This window comes from Pollachius pollachius (assembly GCF_949987615.1).
Source record: "Pollachius pollachius genome assembly, chromosome: 9".
Taxonomy (NCBI): Eukaryota; Metazoa; Chordata; class Actinopteri; order Gadiformes; family Gadidae; genus Pollachius; species Pollachius pollachius.
The window spans coordinates 3,919,954-3,937,276 of NC_136942.1; the positions used below are offsets into that span (position 1 = coordinate 3,919,954).

General features: G+C 43.3%; 2 protein-coding genes across 7 annotated transcripts in view; one reads left to right on the plus strand and one right to left on the minus strand.

Annotated features, from left to right (window-relative positions):
- tmtc3 (transmembrane O-mannosyltransferase targeting cadherins 3) overlaps window positions 1-11,833 on the minus strand; it is a 31,669-nt gene extending 19,836 nt beyond the window's left edge. Inside the window, exons 1-6 of one of the 2 annotated variants that reach the window (XM_079743120.1) lie at window positions 11,728-11,833; window positions 10,597-10,810; window positions 9,993-10,211; window positions 6,079-6,178; window positions 3,740-3,855; window positions 2,116-2,288 (exon numbers count right to left, since the gene is read on the minus strand). In XM_079743120.1, the coding sequence (XP_079599246.1) occupies window positions 2,116-2,288; window positions 3,740-3,855; window positions 6,079-6,178; window positions 9,993-10,211; window positions 10,597-10,785 (797 nt within the window). In that variant the 5' untranslated portion in view covers window positions 10,786-10,810; window positions 11,728-11,833. Of the gene's footprint in view, window positions 1-2,115; window positions 2,289-2,432; window positions 2,773-3,739; window positions 3,856-6,078; window positions 6,179-9,992; window positions 10,212-10,596; window positions 10,811-11,727 lie in introns of those variants that run through there. The other variant, XM_079743121.1, reaches the window with a different exon arrangement.
- Window positions 11,834-12,071: 238 nt separating this feature from the next.
- The window catches only part of cep290 (centrosomal protein 290), a 47,550-nt gene continuing 42,298 nt past the window's right edge, over window positions 12,072-17,323 (plus strand). For 4 of the 5 annotated variants that reach the window (XR_013812124.1, XM_079744128.1, XM_079744130.1 and 1 more), the window contains exons 1-7: window positions 12,072-12,503; window positions 12,964-13,041; window positions 13,592-13,661; window positions 13,741-13,787; window positions 15,110-15,253; window positions 15,874-15,927; window positions 16,625-16,771. Coding sequence is in view for 4 of the 5 variants with exons in the window: in XM_079744128.1 (XP_079600254.1) it covers window positions 12,399-12,503; window positions 12,964-13,041; window positions 13,592-13,661; window positions 13,741-13,787; window positions 15,110-15,253; window positions 15,874-15,927; window positions 16,625-16,771 (645 nt within the window). In the remaining variant the exon portion in view is untranslated. The remainder of the gene's footprint in view (window positions 12,504-12,963; window positions 13,042-13,591; window positions 13,662-13,740; window positions 13,788-15,109; window positions 15,254-15,873; window positions 15,928-16,624; window positions 16,772-17,323) is intronic. The other variant, XM_079744131.1, reaches the window with a different exon arrangement.

The following is a 17,323-nucleotide window of genomic DNA, read 5'->3' on the forward strand; positions in this document are numbered from 1 at the left end:
TCCTGAGATAACAAGACCTTGACCTCAATGGGAATCAGGTGAAAAATGTGAAAGGCAAACAGAGCTGTAAAACATATCCAGAGTGAAACTAGAAACAAATATGCAAAACAATATAAACGTCTCAACTCTGAGGAACTCGGAATATAATTTTAAGAGCGGGTATAAAATGTTGACCGTGATAAGGAGTTGACCGCAGTAAACTTATCCATAAACAGGAATCCAATAGGGGTTGAACATACATCTGACGCCAGCATCCAAGAGGAGCAAAGCCTCTTAAGCACTCTATACAGCATTCCGAGGGCTGGCTCTGAACATCAGATGCTGAACAGCTCAGATATTTCCTGAGAGCTAAGCTGCTCTGTTTGGTAAACCCACCACAGACTAAACAGTTCTGGGCCCACCTTGTCAAAGACAGACCTCTGTTCTTCACGTCTTCCCGCCGAGACCAATCACTGCTCCGGGTCATTGTTATGGCTCAACCAGTGCTTTCTTTTTAATCATCCTAATTCTGCGATACAATCTGGAGACAGCCTATCATAACCGCAGGGGGATTAGGAGTATCTAGGCCAACCTCGTGCCATTTGATCTTTGAGATCCAGTGTCTTTGGGTTTCACTGCGGGGATAAAGTACATTTGATTTGTCTATGCTATAGGATTAACAATAGTTCATGTTTGTGTTTCTGTCTTGTAGGAGCAGGACTGCTGTAAACAGAACCAGCAGACGAGATGGCAGAGGGTTCCCTGGTTTCTCGGAAGATAAGAAATGCACAAATGACACATTTGATATTTATCTTTGGGCTATGTGTTGAAAAAAAAAAATACTAAATGGATCATTTCAGGATAAAAGTATAAAATTGAATATATTATAGAATATTTACATCACTCTTTACTAGGAGAGCTTTAATATTTCTTGTTGGATCGCAGCCAATGTAAACAGAAGATGTTTCGTCTAGTGTTTCCACCAGGTAAAAGGGAAGGCGAGGAGAGCTTTCACTAAAGCAAATCCGTATGAAGACGTTACATAAACCATTGCATAATTTGCGTTGAGAACCGAGGCACAATCATATAATGTGTATATATAACCCCCCTGATCCATTGATGATAAAAACAATGTCGGTTTGGTTTGGAACTCGTCAGTGGTCTCGTGCACAGATAACACACAGCAGCTGTGTTGTGTTCTACTTTTGTCCCGTTGTCTGTTAGGAAGCTAATCAAGAAATGAATAAACGGACCACATTTACACAGCGCTTTTCCAACCCCAACGCTCGTAGCGTTTTTGCAATCATTGCGACATTCACCCGTTCATACACACACACTCACACACCGTCTGCGGTGTCAACCATGCGAGGCGACAGCCGGCTCTTCGGGAGCAGTGAGGGCAAGGTGTCTTGAACAGGGACACCTCGATACTCCACGAGGAGGAGACAGAGCTTGAACCGCCCTCCATCCTGAACCACTGCCAGTGGTAGGCCTTGATTTGAAATAACTACGTTGTAAGAGGAGCGGTAGCCGTTTGAGGTTACAAGGGGAATAATCATTTAACTCAGCTCGCACTAAAACCATCTTGGCAATAATTACATTATGGTTAAGATCTCAGGATCATTTTCACTTGATGTGTCAAGTCAATTTATTTGTATAGCCCGTAACCACAGTTACGTTTAAAGGGCTTTCTAGGCCACATTATACGACACCCACTAACCCTGAGCCCTCGGAAAGGAAAGGAAAGACTTTAGGCCCTCTGAGTGTAAACAGACCCCGTGGTTATTATGGAGGAACAGACCTTCTAAACCAACGAGTCTCAGAGAGATGGATGGGGACCCTGAAGAGCTGAAATCAGACCCCATGACATGATTCTCTCCTTTTAATTTTCAGAATCCTGAGTCATGACAAAACATATGGTCTCAAGCAGACACTGCTATGCACAGCAAATTATTTAGATACACGATAACAAAGAGCCAGTAGAGGTCATAGCATTTTGCTCAAGGAGTGCCTAACGGTAGTCAGACTGTAGCTCAGTTTTGGATGGGTCGGTTCACTACACTGCACTGCCCAGAGCACGGTGCCCACTCCGCATACGACCACAAAGAAGGTGCGTGTGTCGACGGTGGGACCTACCTGGTGAAGACGGGGAGCTGGGACTGGATGACCTGAACGCGGACGATCACCAGCAGGAGGGTGCTGATCACGAGGACCATGAGCTTGAGGAGAGTCTGCAGGACAGTGTAAGGGAAGCAGGCTTTATCCCGAAGCACCTGGAGGAAGGTATCCACCAGCATGGGCAACGTGAACTGTGTGGAGGGAGAGGGTGGACATTTATGCATTGGTAAAGGAAACTTGTTGCAGCTGTGGGTTAGTTAGTTAGTTAGTCCAAGCAGAACACAGTCTTTAAGCTATGTACTATTCTACAATATATTAATTCATTTTATCTTCACAGCTTGAATGACGGGCCGGTCCATTTTCGGCTCTGATCCAATGAAAGTATGGCACATGGCTAGTGTGCGTCCGCACGTGTGCTTCTAAATTCTTGTAATCTTTTCATGCATACGCAAGTTTAACTTTAGCTCTCGCTCTCTTTCCGCAGAAGTGGCCTGGGGAGATAGCATCTGCAAACAAATTATAAAAAAATGTAAGACGCAAGTGAACCGCTTAAAAGGTATCTCGTTGCGGGAGTTTAAATGTTTAGTTGATAAATTCACAGCCCCAACTCATAAAAAGAGTATAAACGCATTCCAATACATCTATCATATATTTAACTAGGAAGGTGTTCTTTGAGGCTGACATGACGCTCAATTACTTCAAGTCAGGCAAGTAATTCTCTTCTATTTAACGTCTGCTCTTTGAACTCCGCCTACTCTGGAGATATGAAATCATCAAAAGAGGGAGTGGGCACTGATAGGGAAGCGTTTATCATTGAGCCTGATCTTGACTTTAGTATTGAGATGTAGATTCAGATCTGTAACAAACACGCTTGGTGACATGAACGGCGTACAGCTCTGGTGTCCCCAGAATGACCTCCGACCCTAGGCTGAACCCGATGGAGGATTGAGGGGAGACCACAGGGTTAACCTGTCCTAAAATGTATTTCTCTATTTGATAGGGGCAGAGCACTTCAATGAACATCAGCAAGAAAATGCAATTTATAAGTTGAGCAAAAATACAGATTTACATCCTTCGACCCTAGGCAGGGAAGAAAATCGGAAACATTTACATTATATTTAGGGCATTTAACCGATGCTTTTATCCAAATCGACTTACAATGTCTGGCACCTAATGCATGCACTTAATGTATTAAAAACTTTGCACAAACTCTGCAGGCCAGGGAGGTTCCTGACTTACTGAAGTGTAACACACGCAGATCGCACTTTGTTGCGCGTTAGTTCAGTGAATTTACAACAGACCTAGTTTTGAGGACACTTTAGCGACCACATATTGTGTTGTGTATTCCCGACAAAGCCTCAGACTGGAACACAGAAATATGTATTATGTATGTACACACACACACACACACACACACACCTCATATTTTATTTGTATATCTTTAATGCAAGTGACATTGTTACTTTTGTCCATCGAGGAATTTGTCTTTCTAAAAAAAGGCCCTGTTTCACATGAGCACATCAATAATAAAAAAGTCTACATGGTGGGTGTGTGCTCGTGTAGGTTAATGGAGACGACAAGTTTGGATCAGGGGTGCAGTGGTGCAGTGGGGGTTCTGGGCCGTCCGCATCAGGAGCCTTACCCCCTGGGCGACGAAGACCTCGTGGACACAGCAGATGCCCACCACAGTGATGCCCTGCTCCTTGCACAGGGTCGCCGCAGACACCAGGACCACCGTCACGCCGATCGGGGTCCAGACTGCAGGACATGAAGGACAAACGCCACGTCAGTGGACAGCATGCGACCGCAGCTGTCCCTTATGGGAGTTTGACTCGTGAAACTGGACTGACCCACTATCCCCCATCTCAGACTATGACCCATCGAGACGCGCACATGCATACGCACACACACACACACACACCTCCTCTTCTCACAAATTGTCTTTTTATTGCACTTTCTGCACTACATATTTATCTTATTAGTACATTTATAAGAATGTGGACCTTTTTACTCTGTGGACTGTTTAATATTATGCGCTATGTGTTTGAATGCTAGTTTCAGGTTTTGATGTGACGCACGCACATCAGTGAGACACGTTTATACACTTAGATGTGTCCCAGAAAAGTGACTTGACTACTCTGCTTTAATCATTGAAAAGCATTTCCATCAGCTGACAAAGAAACTGCCATCGACAGTGTTTAATGAGTAGCAAAATACCCGTGGCTGACAAGTTTACAACATAATGAACATGGTAATCTCAATAAACCTACACGAGCATTATTTTAACCGAACCTGGAGGTTAACGATGATTGATGTCAACCAATCAATGATGACTTGCATACTGATGCTAAGAATCTGATGAATAAACGATATAGACACGGCGACAACGTTCCTTAGGAAGGCTTCCATTTTACAAGTTTGTAACCTGAAAAGTAACTTATAAAAACACAGAAGGCATAGCCCTCGTGCCAGCGATGAAAGTGGTGTTTATTTCCGCTGTGATGCACCGTGGGTGAATTGTGCTGACGGACCAATCCACGGCCATGCGGTTTGCGGTCTCCCTTGGTTCCGAAGCGTTGCCATGGACGCGCAGCTTGGGCACTACGCCTGCAGAGCTTCCACTTCTCAGAGGTGCGTGACAAGCAGCCAGTCACGGTATGAATGCTGAACGCATGCCAGGATTATGCTCTGACTTACACACGCAGTTCAAACACATGAATACACCCCCACATCTTCATCACAGGGAAATCGCCCAGCGGGCGGGCCTTACGCCTGTCCCTCTCTCTCTCCCCCCCCCCCCCTCTCTCTCTCTCTCCCCCCCTCTCTCTCTCTCTCCCCCCCTCTCTCTCTCTCTCTCTCTCTCTCTCTCTCTCTCACAGAGGACGATTCTGATGCAAAGGCTCTCAAGACGAAGAGTAGAGTAAGAGACAACAAATCAAGCAGCTGCCAGGCGACACTTGGGCATGCTTGGTAATTAAATGTTAGACCGGAGAGCGAACCGGCTGTGGGAGGATGGTGCTGGCTTAACCCAAGCAGAGCACACACACGCACGCACACACACACACGCACACGCACACGCACGCACACGCACACGCACACCGCCCCATTAACGTAGGTGGGGGGACTTGACAGACAACATGAATTTCCATCTAAATTAGTTACACCTTCACGGACACACGATATTTCATGACTAAAGCAGTAAAATATCCTTGACAAATGAGGGGATTGAATAGGACTTTGTGTACTGGTTTAACTGACTGTTGTATCGTGTCCGATGGCATTTGTGGCCATGTTTTTGGGCTTGGGAATAAGGGCCATAAGTAGGTTTTGAAATTAAATACGGTTTATTGTGATGCAATTGCAAGCCTTGTTTGCTTGCGTTTAACTTTTGTAAAAGTAGCCAACACATTAGGGGTGTAACGATACATGTATTCGTATTGAACCGAATCGATACGGACGACATGGTTCGGTGCATGGATTTACATGGAGAATACACGGTATAAAATTAAATAAAACTGGCGTGCAAATTAATTAATGTAATGCCGAACTAATGATAGATCCGCAAACTTCAGGGACAACTGAGACACCTGAAAGGGTGATGGCAAATTCGAGCTACACACGCAGTCCGTTGATTGGTCGACAGAATCGCACTTCCGTGAGACAGGTGGATAATAAACAAACACATTATCCGCGAGGTATTTCTGGACAACGGCGAAAGCTTTGTTTATTGCAGAAAATGTCGCACAAAAGTTTGCCGTCCTTCTTGGACGTCCTACGTGGTAAATCTTTGCTCATTGTGCGCGTTCTTCTTTTTCCTTGGATTTATTAGGAGGCTACACTATGTCGGGCTAGGGTTAGCCCGACATAGTGGCACCCCCTTAATCTGTGTGACATTACCACCCCCCACAATGCATCATGGGCTACAAAATAGCCCATGATGCATTGTGATGTACAAAACCCTGTTGATATTGTATAACTCACCTATGGAGTGGTCCCTGCCAGTAGACCTGGTGTACGCCAGAAACGCAGCCAGGAGGAAGATGGAAGACAGCAGTTCAGCCCTGCCCACCACACCTGCGACCTGATACAACAACAAAACAGCATTAGGAATTGCTGCAGCACAGGCATCATATTAATGGTGTTGAAAGATGTTGGAATGGAAATGCCAAGGAGAAAACGTCACACAGATTAGGGGGCGCCTGGACTAAGATGTTGCATGGTCGGCGTTGCAGACTAGGCTCACCGATGCCTAGTCTGTGACCCTCAGCGTATCCAACAAATGTGGCTCCATTTAATTCAGCAGAACATAGAAAATGCACTAGTGAGCCCTGAGGGAGAAAATCCTTTCCACCAGCGCAAGTGGTATGAAATGAGGCTGTGGACACAGTTTGCATTAGACGTTTGTTTCCCTTCTTAAATTGTGTAACCTACCAAATGGCTTGGAAAGGAGAACGATTAGCAGGTGCCACTGCCAATAAACCAAGTGGTTATCAACCAAACAAAAGGGACATTTATTGAAGGCAACACACAGTCACAGAGAAACTTGCACACAAGAGTGTCAATCCAACCCATCCCCAAAGAAAAAACATTGCAAGAAGCGTGCAGGCTTTTCCTGCTAGGAGCCAAGAGATGCTGTGGTATCCCTCACCAAGCAATTCCATCCTCCCAAAGGAATGTCAGGCTGTGACACATGCACAATGTACCCAACATGATCGATTACACTATTAAGGACGATGTTATGTTAATGTCTTCGAATTGTCGAAGAGATTGAAATTGTCGAAGATCATAGGTCACCGCAACACACAATTAGACACATCCGTTTTAATGCCTGTGTCATAGAATTAGATATTTTGTCATACACAAAGGAATGCCTTGAGTATTGAAATAATTTTCCTCTATCCAAGAATCTCGACTGCACATTATATTTGAGGCTAAAACATCCTCACATATTACTAACAGTTCTGGAATCTTTGGTAACTGCAGCCCATGTGTTGAGGTCCCAAGTTCAAAGGAATATCTGAATCGACTTTGGAGGAGGGCAGCAGTGTGTGTGTGTGTGTGTGTGTGTGTGTGTGTGTGTGTGTGTGTGTGTGTGTGTGTGTGTGTGTGTGTGTGTGTGTGTGTGTGTGTGTGGTTCAGGTTATAAATCAGACAGTCCAGGGAGCTGCACGAGAAACTCCCATTTACAGACTTGTGTCCGACAAAAGCTTTTATGGCACCATAAACGATGACTGCCTCCTTGTGGAAGAGGCTGTGGTGATGGTTTCTTTCCTCTTTCTCCCTCCCTCCCTCTCCTATCATCTGCCCGAGTCACAGCTCGCTGGTGAGATACTGCACCTCATTGTAGAGCTTATTGTTTGATCTATACTTTATTTTTTATTTTTTTCACAATGCACAGAGCAAAAAGGGAAAGTTGAATATTTGTATTCTTCACAAAGATGTAGCCCTTGTGTTGAGGGGGGTGAGAAGTGGTACGGACTTGAAAGCCTGGCCGAAAAGTTTCTGCTGGAGAGATGATCACGATTTGGTATTGGGTAGGAGATGGTATCAGGTAAGAGATGGTTAAAATGTAGTAATTAGTTTAAAGATAAATATTTATAGCTTTCTTTTATCACAGACACTCCCTTAACATCAGCTGATAAGAACGCGTCAAGTATATCCGTTGAAACATGTCAAGGTAAAGAAAATAACATCTACCAATATATGTGTCTGTGATAAAAGAAAACTATAAATATTTATCTCAAGTGTAGACACAATGAATGCATTGCAACTAGTTTAGAGATATTATGTATGGGTTTTAGATTACAGATTGTCAAGTTTAGTTTGGTTCTTGAGAGAGAGATGGCTGAATTTAGGGATTTAGGGTAAGTGTAAAGCAGAGGTTATGTTTGGGCTTTAGGGTACTTATGGAACAGGCCACTGTAGTATATGCTTTTCTTAAAGGTTAAGGTTTGACTACACGGAGCAAGAGATATTGGCGAAATAATAAATATTTGGATCACGCTTGACACATACACAAACACAGGTAAAGCTGTTTAAACATGGTTTGCTCGATTAGTTGGTTGACCCAAGAGAAACCAAGCTATTTGCCAGATGTTAGGGAGAGATGGACATTTCCTGACCATTTGGTTGCAGGGAGACACTATTCAGTATTTGGTTTTGTCTCCATTCATAAAAGGGAGACAGCCAAAAATATTGAGAATAATGAAAGAGGGGGGTGGGTTGTCAGGGTACAGAGAAAGGCTTTGTTCGTATTAATCATGAAGAGAGCTCCAACGCTCCGGGCAGAACATGATAAACAAATGCTCTGTTGAAACAGAGATTCCAGACACAGATAAGATAAAGGCCATTGGCTGGGACGTCTTTCAGCTAAATCTATGAACTCTTTCTGAAAATGGGAAATCCATCAAATGATGAACTACAGTATGCAACGCCACAAGACAATTAGTTTACTGAAATCCCCAAAATACCCCCAGTGCTTTGCAACAACAAAATGTAACATTTGACTGTGAATTTAATGGGACAATAAGTAACATTGACACTGAGCGTTTAAAACAGGTACTGAAGTCCAAATTAACAATATTGGTTGGAGTGGTCTCCGCCTACCCCCTGCTATCAAGACTCGAGGTCGCAAGACGAGCCGAGTCCAACATCATTTTCTGAAACGAGTGCGATTCTTCAATCTTGACAATGACAAGTGACGAAGAGTCCTACACTGTAAATTGGTTCAGTATGCCTTGCAATTTATTTATTGTTTGCAAATGATGAATCAGCTCACGTGGCATCCATTGTAAGGTCTGTCTAGGCTCTAAGCTGCCTCCATCTTTCAAATGCAACGCAAAGATTCACCCGTGTTTTAGCACGGAACTGGTCTGGCTTTTTCAGAAGACGAGGAGGCTATTTAGGTCAGCTAGAATCTAGTACAATCTCAGTTGATTCCGTTTGTTTGCTTGCTTCCATGGCTGCAGCATGCTGCTTGTGTTCCAATGTGTGTTCTATCTGGCAGGGGTATTGGAGAAAAGTCAATCTTAACACACTGGCCATAACAAAGACAACCATTCCATCCACGGAACAGAGAGTTCAACAACATAATGGCTTTGGCATTGTTGTCGGAGATGCCAGTATTTTGATTTAGCAAGTTCTCTTTATCAATGATGACTTATGATGGCTTAAGCAAAGTGTTTTTGTTACGTAGTGTACCTTTAGTTGAATTCAACTCTAAAATATGTTCCAACTGAGGAAATGAGCCCAGGAATCACAACTGGATTTGACAGGTTTCAGACTTGACACATGACTGAATTAAAATTTGATCATTCCAAGTACAATTGATATGTCAACAACCTTGAGTTTGAGTATTTCAATCTTGGTAACCACAGGCACTTTTGTCATTTTCATCAAATGAATGGATATTCAAATGTAACCTTTAAAATCGAAAAAGTAAAAAAGTAAACTGCCCTGCCATGACCAACCCTTGCAATTCAGATTCCTACATTGTTTTGATTAGGTTTATAGATACAAAAGCCTTAACCATTTTTCAGTAGAGTGTTTAAAGGCATTAACAGTGAACTGAATACCAGTCACACCTATTTTCAGTGTCCCTGCTATAATCTAAATCTTTCACTGGCGCCATTAAGCACAAATACCAGTCATGCTGGTTTAATCACAGCCGGAGAGGCTGTGACTCAATCATCTTGGCACCATCATCATCATCTTGAGATATTTGCAGATATCCCCGTGACACAGATACAACTTTATTAATCCCCCGTAGGAGAACTTCGTTGTCAATTATGAACTATAACGATCTTCAGAACTAGGTAAGAAATGTTTGAGTTTAGTTATGCGGTAAGAGATGGTTAACGAGCAGGAAGAAATACAGGGGGACAAAACAGACTTACAGCTTCTGTGTGGATGGGGTGCACGGCAAACAGCAGCGCCGCTACCAGGCTGGACGTCTTGTCCAGGAAGGTGCGACACACGCGCAGGTACAGCACACACACCACAGCATGCAGCACCACGTTGAGCAGATGGTAGGAGGGAGCGCTCAGCTCACTGAGCAGGTAGTTCAGCCGAAAGGTGAGCACCGTCAGCGGGCGGTAGGATTTATGGCTCCGCTCCTGAGGTAAGGTACAGGTTCAGAGTTGTTGTGGATTAGTGTTACAGAGTCCCGATTTTAAAACGAGTACCAAGGCTTATTCCTCATTATAAACCATTGGAGTTTGTCCACAGATGCATGATGGACAAACATATACAACTCCAGCTTAATAGTTGGTACAGTCCTGGGAGTTAAACCAGGGGGATATATCCCCTATATATCTGGTTGGACCCTTCCACTTCTTATGGCACCAACGGATGGATTTTAAAACGGCCTGTAGTAATGAATAAACCACCCCACACCAAAGTGCTATAATGAGGGAGCCTTTAAAAAAGTTGGAGGATTTACTGTAGAGCAAGTGAGCCCTCTGAGAACATCGACCCATCACATTCGGGGTTCCGTCTCACCTCGGCCATGGGGGTGCCCCAGAAGTCGTTCTGGAACAGGTTTCGGAGAGGGGTGGCTGGCCGCAGGTCCTTGTTGTCCAGGATGGCAGACACATCATCAAACACGAAGCCGCACCACAGAGTGTTCCAGTAGCATCCTACCACCAGCGCTGAGAGAAGGAGGACCTCCTTCCAGGAGATGACCGCCATCGCAGACTGAAGACCTCATCGACCACTGTCGGGAGAAGAAACGCTTACTAGATGTGGCGATTAGCAAAATACATACAACAGACTGATATTCATAGTTGTTCCCAAACTTGGCTACGCGCTTCAATGTAGTGATATAAATGAAGAGTATTGGTATTCCGGTATTGAATTGAATACATAGCTCTGCACACCTTTAAAATAATCTCCATGTCATTCATATCTCCCATGAGTTGGATATTGCAAAATGACACGTTTAGTAATGAAACCTTAATTAACAAAAGAAACTTAACTTCAACCACCTACCTGTATTAGAAACCATAACCCACTTACGCCATCCAACAAGTATTAGAAACCAGAACCCGCTCCTACCACTAATATCAGGAGCCTGAACCAACTCCCATACTAGTATTAGAAACCAGAACACACTCCTACCACTAGTATTAGAAACCAGGACCCATTCACACCATCCTACTAGTATTAGAAACCAGAACCCAGTCACACCATCCAACTAGTATTAGAAACCAAAACCCACTCACACCCACATAGTAGTATTAGAAACCAGAACCCACCAACTACAAGTATAATAATCCAGAAACCACTCCCACCCATTAGAAACCATATCCCAAAGGGAGTAACAGACCGTAAGCTATTGACATAAACTTCATACCTAGCGGGCGTCGTTTACTTAGACGGACACAGTAATCGTGTATTAACACTAGATATAAAATCAAACACCAAAACGTGATCAGATGTAGATTGGTCAGCAAGCTAACGGCGGCATAACGGCACTTTTAGCATGTGAGGTGAAGTCAAGCCATAACATATTCAGAATGAACGCTTGCCTTTTGCAGTCGCTTTCAATTTGAGATTATACAATGAATGAACTAAAGGCGTTTTGAGAGACAAGTAGTTCAACGAAACATGCGATGGAACAGAGAAACATACGTTAATCACAATTCGGCAGTCAACATTCCACTGTGTAGGGTACAGCTAGCGGTGCAGCTAACAACTTCCGGTGTAGATTGCAGAGTTCATGTCAGTACCAATGCCCTTGTTTGATTAGCGACCTATTCAAATGTCTTTATTATAATTAAAATATGTAAAAAAAAAAAAAATGATTGAAGGTACGATGAAAACATGTAATTATTACATTACTGAACGTGTACAATAAATGAAGGCGTTTGTTTGGTTTTCACCCCATTTTCACGACGGCCGTAAAGTGATGACGGTCGAACTGCTTAACGTTTGTTGTCAACCGTAACCTAGCAGCATGCCAGCCATGGATGGCAGCAAGCCGCCGTTTGACCATGGAAGTTCGCGTATTGTGCTATCTGTGAATTGCACCGCTACGATATAGAGTTCCGGGATACTTATAACTGGACTAAAAAAAAGCAACGATCGTTCCCCTCATCTGGTGGGAGAGAACCGCAGCGTCTGTGTGGCTGAAACAAGTCAGATAACAATGTGTGTGTTAACGCTGTGGGCTTTTACAAGCTAATGTTAGACCAAGATCACTGTCTCGCTGTCAACACGTAGCGTCTCATCTAATGTAACTCATATTTAACGTTACAATAGCGCGGGGATTTGGCCCCCTTCACGAACATCCCACAGTCAAGATGCCTTCTGTTCTCGACTGGAAGCGAGTGATGAGGGCAGACCCTGAGACTCTTCCGGAGGGGGAGGAAACAGAGTCGGACACGCTCTTCGATATGCTGCTGATGGTAATGCAAAGAACGATCCAACCTTCCTGCGTTAAGACAGTTAAAATGCTGACGGTGCACTCATAGGCCTAACTTACCCAATTAATTATCCAAACCAATCCTAAGCTCAATTGTGTCTATCCCCTATTCAGATCATTGCCTTTCGTGCATTTACTAGATGTAGCTTTACATCTAGAAAAGTTAAGGCCTACTGTTTAAAAACTGAAAAAAGTAGGATTCTACCGGTGTATTGTCTTTCTTAACCAATGAGATGCAATATTAATATCAGCAACATGACCTATATAGGATATATATAGGAATGAATGAATATATATATATATATATATATGATTAATGAATGAATAAATACATATGAATATTACAAATGCAGTTGTGTCCTGTCATATGATGAATATTCTTGGTTGAGAACACATGGCTGTTGTTTTGATGTTGTCATGCAATTACCCATGATTCCATGCAGGTGGATGGCCACGAGCTGAAGGGCAACTCCCCAGAGCGGATGGTCCAGCTCTTTAGAGTATCTCAGGCCCTGCTAAAGGTCTGTGTCTTCCAGTGTCCCTCTTCTGTCTGACCTATCCCCAAATGTGTCCCAATGCTCCATAATATGCTATGTTACAGGGTCCCTTTCACATGGTGATCCGATTTCATGTTTCAGCTTCTGTCCATGCTCGGATGAGGTCTTTGATGATGTGTTGTGTTGCTTCTGCATGGTTGTCCTTATCTTAGCTAGATAGTCCATTTGTTTAGCCATGTGGAAACACACACATCGACCAACCAAAAACCTTTTCTCATTTTGAGAACTAGAATGATGCCAACTTCAGTCAGAGTATGCATATATCAGCCTATGAAAGTGGAAGAGACCCGCCATATTTGAAGTCAAATTAGAATTGATTGATCTTTGAGGATTTCAACATTGTTTTCACCTGGTTAAACAAAGTCTGCTGGGATACAATTTAAGTGTGCTTTCTACCTTAATGTTTTTTGAAGGAATTGATTCCATATTTTGGTTGTACACTACTAATTTGCTAAATTTGGGTGCTCTAACCTCCATGCCTTGTTATTGAGTTTGTTCTCACTCTCGTTCTCAGAAGAAGGACAGGGAACTCGTGCTTGCTTACGATCTCATCGACAAAACCGGTTCAGAACAGGCTAAAACTGGCAAGTCTCCATTCTTTATAACAAATATATCTTCTGATTTCATCAACAACACAAATAATTTTTTGTTCTATTCTTGTAGAAAATGACTTGCTTGGCAAGATTGGGAAGTTGGAACAGGACCTTGAGGTAGGACTATTTTTTTTTTCATTCATAACCTACGGCTATGTGGCACACTTGGTTAGTAGTCTTTGGGGTCTCGTACTGTCAAGTTGAACTTTTATAAACTCTTTTTTTTTAAAAGCTTTAATGGGATTTTAGCCATAACTGTTAACACGGTTACGTATGTTTTAATTTGGATATGATAGTCGTTTAATCTCTTAATTTTTTCAGACAAAACGGTTACATTGAATTATAATGTGATGGATACGTAAGTACATGTCAGGTTATGTTTATGTTTTGAGTCAGATGGAGATAAAGTCAAAGTGTGTACCATTCAGTTAGTAGACTTTCAGCATCCCAATAACTCAATAGCATTTTTCTATCCACTCTTACGTAGCTAGTGAGAAGGGTTTTCAGAGTGTTGATAGGAAGATTCTTGTAAACAAAGATGGAACGGGCTGGCCAGCATTTTTTATTTTAACTAGTTTAAATATTGCATATTGCAAGCTTAAGATTAGTTAAGGGTTGCGGTTCCCTCATCAACAAAAAACGCATTTGTCAATTTTCTACTATAGTCACATTTGACAATCTTACAAAATATTTCAGATAATGATTCTAACACAAAAAATGCACACTTAACTGCCGACGTTTAAAAAATGATGGAAAAAATACATCAATGGCAGTACTAGCTAGTGGCTATAGAGTAGAAAGACACCATTTGTCTCCTGTGAATGAAATGTTTTCCCCACGGTGTTGTCTGCAGAAGACTCTTAAGCTCCTTTGAACCTCCCTAAGTCTGCTCTTCAGTCGACTTTGGGAGGTGCTTTGCCCTTGGGGTTTTCTTTCACCTTTCAATACTTTAAGTATGCGTCAAACCATAACAGTTTCTGAGCTATTTCCCCTGATCTCGTGGGAAATACAATGGGGAGTTTCTATCTTTCTGGCCAAGAGCGCATCACTTGCAATCGATAGAGGGAGGGAGGCTTATTCGCCAAAGGGATTGTATGTACCTATCGCTAAAGGATGGTACTTAAGAGGATTAGAGCTAACTCCTTGTGTGCTCGGGGACATTGTTATTCTGGTATCACAATTCTATTGTTTGCTTTTTGTTTTTTGGAGAAAGGAAGGAAGGCATAATGTCTTGTGTTTCCATATCTTGAGCACCAAGCACGTTTTGTTGTGCATGCAAGTATGTGTGCTGTGCAAGTATGTGCATGCATGAGTTGCAGTCAAAACGATCTGCAAAGGTACATTTGACTGACAAGCTGTCCTGGGATTGGGGTGTGTGTGTGTGTGTGTGTGTGTGTATGTGTGTGTGTGTTGTGTACGTGTTTTTGTTTACTGTCCAGATGGCCCAACACTCAACCACCGGCAGGGACACCCGCTTCATGCGAGACGAGCTTAATCAGCTGGAGAACCAGTTGGAGCAGCGGGAGAAGGACTTCTCTCAGCTGCAGAGGGAGATGAGCAAGGAAAAGAAGACCAGCGAGGAGGTGTGTGTGTGTGTCTGTGTGTGTGTGTGTGTGTTGGCTGTGAGTGATCCTTATCGCCCTTTGTAGGCTCTCCAAAATACTGTAGTTCATAGTCTAGTGGGGTGCATTAGTAAAATATATGCAGGCCATAGTAGATCGGTGGTGGAGAGGCAGAATCATGGAGCAGGCTGAGGACTTCAGAAAGCTGAAGAGTAGAAGCCCTCTCTTGCTTGTTAATAACGTGCAGCTGCATTCACTTTGAGTCACTCTGAATCAGAGCCTCTGCTCAATAGCTTAACTGTGATGGTGTTATTGCCTCTTGAGAGTGTGCTGTGTCCAAAGAAAAATCTGGATTTCTTTTTGTATAGTTAATATTGTCTTAGTTGTATAGCGCCTGCTATTTGTCAGCTATAAAATGTCCTTATCGTTGAGACGTTGTTCCATAGCCCCCATGGCTTTGTGTGAGCGCCGAGAAAGATTGGACAGAACATTCCTCGGAAATAGGCTTACTTTGGCAGTCGGCTGCAAGAAAAATCATCTTGCATCCAAAATAACCATCTTTGGAGTTTTCTCAAAGAATGCGGAGTGCTTGTGATACCCACCGGTGACGGGGCGCGCTGAGTTGCCTTGTGTTCCCTCAGCTGGCGGCGCGGGCAGAAGAGGCGGAGGAGAGCTCCAGGAAGCTCCGCAGAGAGGTGCGTGTGTGCGTGTGTGTTTTCGGAGAACCTTTCCCTCACACCGATTAACACTGTCTCAGTCATCAATCCTGTTTATCCCTCCCGGATAGACGCGTCACGCTTTCTCCTTCACAAAGGGCCGAGTCTGAAGCCCGAATCGCGTGTGTTTCTTCACAAAGGCTCGCCGTGTTTAACCGGCCCTCTTTCTCGGCATGCTTTCTCCATAACCGTCCTTCTTTTGTTTGGTCCCATGCGTTATTGCCGTAGCTGAAGAAGCTTAAGAAGAAGGTGAGAGACAGAGAGAGACAGTGTAGAAACATCCTTTGTTTAGACACTAGTCATTTAAGAGCAACCCATTTTAGAACTACCCAGTTTCAGACCTCCTATTTTAGAACTAGTCATTTTAGAACTTCCTATTAATAACTATCCTATTAATAGCTCTGATAGAAATAATCATTTAGCCAGATTACTAGACTTTATAAATGTAAGGTGAGTGAGGGTTTAAGTGAACCAAGGTGATCAAAGGGTTTGAATAAAATTGTTATTGTTGTTCACCATTTCCCCGCCTTCATACCCACGTGCGTCTTTGTGTCACTTATTCACCCGAGTGTGTGTGTGTGTGTGTGGCAGTTATATTCTTATGCGACTGCATTACAAAGTGCTTTGTCCCATGGGAGGGTGGCTCTGACCCTGTCGTTCTGTGATCCGTACCCAGAACGAGCAGGTCCAGCGAGATGTGGACTTCTACCGCAGGGAGCTGGAGCAGAAGGTGGCGGCGGGCCCCGTTGACAAGAGCCAGGAGACCCAGCGCAAACTCAACACACTCAACCGGGAGTACTACCAGTGCATGGATGACCTGCAGGTAGGGCTGGGCGAGGAATCGAATTTTGATCGCGATTTCGATTTTAGCGTCAAACGATCACAAAACGGATATAATCGAGTTGAAAATATTTATTTTTCCCCATTAAATGTTTAATGGAAAGTTCAGAACAGCTGGATACATATCTGTACAATATTTTAGATTTGAACATTTTCTATTTGACCATTTGGTGTATGTTTTTAAGGCGACGTTTCTCAGTTACACTGTTCTCAGTGACAAAGTGTTTTTTGGGAGAGACATGCTGAATAATACATCATCAAACTCAAAAATAATCGTTTGAATAATCGTGATTTCAATATTGACCAAAATAATCTGTGATTTTTTTTGATTTTTTTCCATAATCGAGCAGCCCTACCTACAGGTGGCTATACTCCCAGGGGCTGAAGTAGAGCCCGGCAACGCAACACCATGCAAAGCAAAACCCTCATGACTGTAGCTTGCCACAGCTGTTGTACAACGTCACATGACACAGACACAGACTTGATAATGCAAGGCAGAATGCTCATTCTGCCTTAAAACCTACTTCTACTCTCC